Source organism: Hemibagrus wyckioides, linkage group LG09, assembly GCF_019097595.1.
Source record: "Hemibagrus wyckioides isolate EC202008001 linkage group LG09, SWU_Hwy_1.0, whole genome shotgun sequence".
NCBI lineage: Eukaryota > Metazoa > Chordata > Actinopteri > Siluriformes > Bagridae > Hemibagrus > Hemibagrus wyckioides.
In genome coordinates, this window is record NC_080718.1 from 29,554,416 (window position 1) to 29,560,506 (window position 6,091).

The following is a 6,091-nucleotide window of genomic DNA, read 5'->3' on the forward strand; positions in this document are numbered from 1 at the left end:
CGGTGTGTATAAAGTTCTGCTGGATTATTCACGTTTATTTCTGTTAGCTGTTTATAAAACTAGCAAGCTCTCACGTCCTTTCATTTCATGCTCTTTGTGGGAACAGTTTGGGGATGACCCCTTCCTGTTCCAACATGACTGCACACCAGTGACCAAAGCAAGGTCCATAAAGACATGGATGAGTGAGTTTGGTGTGGAGGAACTTGACTGGCCTGCACAGAGTCCTGACCTCAACCCCATAGAACACCTTTGGGATGAATTAGAGCGGAGACTGCGAGCCAGGCCAAAAGTTTTGGGACATCTGCCTTTACCTGCACATGAATGTAATATGGAGTTGTCCCGCCCTTTGCAGCTATAACAGCTTCAACTCTTCTGGGAAGGCTTTCCACAAGGTTTAGGAGTGTGTTTATGGGAATTTTTGACCATTCCTCTAGAAGCACATTTGTGAGGTCAGGCACTGATGTTGGACGAGAAGGTCTGGCTCACAGTCTCAACTCTAATTCATCCCAAAGGTGTTCTATGGGGTTGAGGTCAGGACTCTGTGCAGGCCAGTCAAGTTCCTCCACACCAAACTCACTCATCCATGTCTTTATGGACCTTGATTTGGTCACTGGTGTGCAGTCATGTTGGAACAGGAAGGGGTCATCCCCAAACTGTTCCCACATGAAATTGTCCAAAATGTCTTGGTATGAAGCTGAAGCATTAAGAGTTCCTTTCAGTTCCTTTCAACCCCTGAAAAACAACACCTGAACTCAATGACTTGGAGGGGTGTCCCAATACTTTTGATAATATAGTGTATCTAATGACTTTCTCTTAGGTTTGGCTGAACCCGAATCTGCGGAAAATCTGCATCACTTCGAATCATCAGCATATCATGGAGTTTTCGTGATTTTGTGTTAATTTCTGTGATGGCAAATTCTTCAGGGACTGATGTTGGGATGAACTGGTTGACTTTTGATGCTCATTATTTTGAAGTAAGGCTAAAAATGAAACAAGGGAAAGAGTTTAAATTAGAAACATGTTTGTAGCTGGATTGGTATAAACAACCTCCTGATCAGCAGAGTTACGCTAATCTTTATTTCGTCTGCTAATCTGGAGCACAAGCATGGCTAGTTTGATAGCTAACTGATCCTAGCGAGTGTTGCCATGGTTACAGTGTGCAGCCCAACAGTCCACACGTGATGATCCCATAGACCAGCGCCATTTTATTTATTATATCTTAAAATGTTATGTAATGCAGCACAAACAAAACCAATTCTACACACACACACACACACACACACACACATTCACCACAATGCTGATGTCTTTAGTTTAAAAAATCCAAAATGTCCTTGATGATGTTAATAAATAATAATATTTCAGCATCTGGAAAAAATCTACACAGAGAAAAACTCACACACAGAGAGAACACACACACACACGTGGAAAAACTCACACACAGAGAGAACACACACACACGTGGAAAAACTCACACACAGAGAGAACACACACACACACGTGGAAAAACTCACACACAGAGAGAACACACACACACGTGGAGAAACTCACACACAGAGAGAACACACACACACACACGTGGAAAAACTCACACACAGAGAGAATACACACACAGACACACACACGTGGAAAAACTCACACACAGAGAGAATACACACACAGACACACACACGTGGAAAAACTCACACACAGAGAGAATACACACACGTGGAAAAACTCACACACAGAGAGAATACACACACGTGGAAAAACTCACACACAGAGAGAATACACACACACACACACACGTGGAAAAACTCACACACAGAGAATACACACACACGTGGAAAAACTCACACACAGAGAGAATACACACACGTGGAAAAACTCACACACAGAGAGAATACACACACACACACACACGTGGAAAAACTCACACACAGAGAATACACACACACGTGGAAAAACTCACACACAGAGAGAACACACACACACACACACACACATGTGGAAAAACTCACACACAGAGAGAACACACACACACACACATGTGGAAAAACTCACACACAGAGAGAACACACACACACACACACATGTGGAAAAACTCACACACAGAGAGAACACACACACACACACACGTGGAAAAACTCACACACAGAGAGAACACACACACACACGTGGAAATACTCACACACAGAGAACACACACGTGGAAATACTCACACACAGAGAACACACACACATGTGGAAATACTCACACACAGAGAACACACACACATGTGGAAATACTCACACACAGAGAGAACACACACACACACGTGGAAATACTCACACACAGAGAACACACACGTGGAAATATTCACACACAGAGAACACACACACACATGTGGAAATACTCACACACAGAGAGAACACACACACACACGTGGAAATACTCACACACAGAGAACACACACACACAAAACTCACACACAGAGAGAACACACACACACATTATTATTATTATTCTCTTAAGCTGGACTCTTAAAGGTCCAGTGTAGAACTCAGGTAATAACGCAGGTGTTTCCTATCTGCTTCTAAGGCAGTGTTTGTTCCCTGGACACAGTGTTTATTACACTAAAGTCAGACCTGCTCATTAACATAACCAAGTGAACAGACTGATTACTGATTATTGATCACTGATCAGATCTCTAGTCTGAGGTTATCGGGTTTTTTTGATGGATCACTCGTCGATGATCTGTCCCGGGATCCCGCCACACTCCATCATGGCAGTGGAGGTGAAGGGTGTGATGGTGTCCAGCGAGATCTCCGCCTCACACTCGCACCGGCCCACACTGGGCAGCAGCACGCGTGTGTGATCGCGAAACACTCCGCCCACTCCCACACATGAAGAGGAGGAGCTCAGAGAGGAAGTCTTATGAGCCCGCAGCGCACGCTCTTCCTCTTTGGGCGGAATGGGAGGCGGAGCTTCTTTCTGCAGCGTGGTGTCATGGTGATAGGACACCAGCTCGTTGCTGAAGTTCACGGCCTCCACGGTGGTGCTGGGGAAGAGCTTGTGGCAGCCCAGGATGGAGGAGAAAGCCTTACGGAAGTCAGCGTTGAAGGCGTAGATGACGGGGTTGAGCGAGGAGTTGGCCCAGCCGAACCAGACGAAGACGGCGAAGGTGGTGTCGCTGACGCACTGGCAGAAAGGCACCACACAGTTCAGCACGAAGAATGGCAGCCAGCAGAACACGAACACGCCCATGATGACCGACAGCGTCTTCAGGACCTTGGTTTCCTTTTTGAAAGCTGTTTTCAGCGAGTTGGAGTTCTCTCCGCCGCAGTCGTGTCCTGCCGCTCTCTCCAGCGAGGAGATCCGTCTGATCTGCGTCTGTGCGATGCGGAAGATCCGCGTGTAGGTCGCGATCATGATCACCACCGGGATGTAGAAGCTGATCAGCGAGGAGGAGATAGCATACGTGCGGTTCAGGTTAGCTTTACAGTTGTCGTCACTAATGCTTCTGTTGAAGTCAAGCTCTCCGAGGACGTCAGCGTCTTCGTCCTCGTCCGCCTCGTGCCAGTTGAGCTGCACGGGGATGAAGGAGATGAGCACGGACAGTGTCCAGGCCACGCCTATCATCACGAAGGCCACACGCTGCGTCATCTTACGCTCGTAACGGAACGGGCTGGCGATGGCCCAGTAGCGATCCACGCTGATGATGCACAAGTTCAAGATGGACGCCGTCGAGCACATGATGTCAAACGCCACCCAGATGGCGCAGAACACGCGTCCGAAGAGCCACGCCCCGGCCACGGCGGACATGGCCTCCCATGGCATCACCAGCACGGCCACGAACAGGTCGGACACGGCCAGCGAGATCACGAAGAAGTTGGTGACTTTGGAGCGAAGATGCCGGAACTTCACCACGGCGGCACACACCAGCGTGTTCCCCAGCAGCGTCCAGATGATCAGCAGGAAGAGAACCAATCCCAGCAGGACCCTGGCGCTCCGCCCACGCTCCGCCCCGTCCTCGTCGTCATCGTCGTCCGATCGCACCACCGCCGTCTCGTTCGTCGAGTTCCTCATTTGGACAAATTAAACAATGCACAAAACGACGGGTTCTCTCTGGACTCAGGTCCGAGCGCGTGCACTCTCCCTTCTCTGCCTCGTGCAAATGTGCACTGAATTTACCGAATATTCTCCATTTAGATTCATCCAAAAAATCAGGCTAAAAGTCCATCAGTGGAGTCACAACTTCTCTGCTACAGGACTAACCTTCTCCATATGAAGTTAAAAAAAAAATCAAAATCCAAAAACGAATAAATAAACAAATAAATAAAATCCGCTTTTTAAACTAAAATAATCTTGATTTCTGATTCCTTCCCAACGTTTCACCAAACAAATGTCCTGTTTTTCTGGATTTTGTTAAGATCCAAATCTTTCATCATTTCTAAAACTTCCCTCCTTCACTGAGGATGTCTGATCCTTCCTCCATGTCTGGTCATTCAGGAAACTCATGTCTCGCGCATTACGCGCTTTTTTGTCCCTTATTCCTCTTTGTCCTGCTTTTCTTCTCGTGCTCGGTGTTTTCGCGGCTCCTCACATATCACTACTTTCACAAGATTTCTAGATTTGTAGTTAAAACAACAGCTTTAGACCTCCACTGTGTCCAGCTCGTACAGTAGGATTTCTGCGCCCAGTCCTCCTCTACTCCGGCTGCGCGCGCGCTTTCTTTAATTCATCTCCCCTTTTTCCTTAAAACATAAACCGAGCAGATTTCAGCTCCTTGAGGTTTCCCACGTCCACGCAGGGAGAGAGAGAGAGAAACCCATTCATCAGCGCCACATTTCTCCTCTCCTCACTGAACCGGTGCACTTCTCCGTTCACTCCATCCTCCGCGCGTTTTTTTTTTATTTATGTATTATTTCAAATTTTTATTCGCACGCGCGCTCACCTTCCTGTAACCACCTGTGTCCATCTTTACCTCCTGTCCACTGCCTCACTGTTTCACTACGGCTAAGAACTGAAGAAATGAGCTGAAGTCATCATCAGTCTCTGATTGGACCGTGTGTGTCACTCACTGTCTCTCTCTCTCTCTCTCCTCACTCTCACACACACACACACACACACTTGATTGTTATAATGCTGAATTACAAAACTGAACACACACACACTCACTCACACACACACACACACACATGCTAGATCTACAAAAAAATCTAATAAACTGCAGTGTGTATTCTGTAATAAACACTTTATTACAGTTTCATTTAAAACACACACCTCTGTCTCCATGCTCTCGTGACTATTAACCCTAACCCTAGACTTAAGTGTTTTCTTAGAAGTTCTGTGTGATTTACACACACTGGGGGGAAAAAGTGTGTATAGACTTATTAATGAGGCAGTAAATAAATCTTTTGTGGTGTAAATTTGACCCCATGTTTCTCTCAACACACACATACACACACACATACACACACACACACACACAGCTAGAGTTGTGTGATGGAGATACAGCATGTGTAGAATGTTGTTATATGTATTGATTAGGAGGATGTTGTTGTCCTCAGTGTTCACATCTTCTCACTGGAGGTCCGAACTCTTCATGAAGCAGAACACAACTGGAGCTGGTCTCTCTAGACGCCTCGGGATGGGTAGGAAAAGAGAAAACAGGTGAGTGTCCAGTACAGGTCAGATCCAGTGGTTTGTTTGTGATAATAACATCTGTGTAGAAACTTGGGTGTGTTTGTTTATGCTTGATGATGCAGGTCACTGTAATGATGTTGAATCTGAACTGTGGAGAAATTGAACTCGTTCTCAACCAAGACTGAGTTGTGGTCTCTCCACTGGTGTGGGATGAGTTTATTAGCTACAGATATAAAGACACCACATCGCTGAGTTCACACATCCAGCAGTACTATTTATTTATTTATTTATTTATTTATTTAATTAATTAATTACACGTAGTAAGTAGCTGTAGCTGACTCCAGTAGCTGGATTCTACTGATGTTATAAAGTTAGACACGAGAATGAATGTTAGCTCGTTATTCTGCAGAACTTACAGATGTTCAGCACAAGTAACTGTTCATATATAAATAAACAAACAAACAAACAAATAAATAAGTAAATA

General features: G+C 45.7%; 1 protein-coding gene across 1 annotated transcript; it reads right to left on the reverse strand.

Annotated features, from left to right (window-relative positions):
• Window positions 1-2,323: 2,323 nt before the first annotated feature.
• LOC131359146 (D(1)-like dopamine receptor) lies at window positions 2,324-4,944 on the reverse strand. Its single transcript, XM_058398770.1, has one exon. The coding sequence runs from the start codon at window positions 4,045-4,047 to the stop codon at window positions 2,701-2,703; it is 1,347 nt and encodes a 448-aa protein (XP_058254753.1). The 5' UTR covers window positions 4,048-4,944; the 3' UTR covers window positions 2,324-2,700.
• Window positions 4,945-6,091: the final 1,147 nt, after the last annotated feature.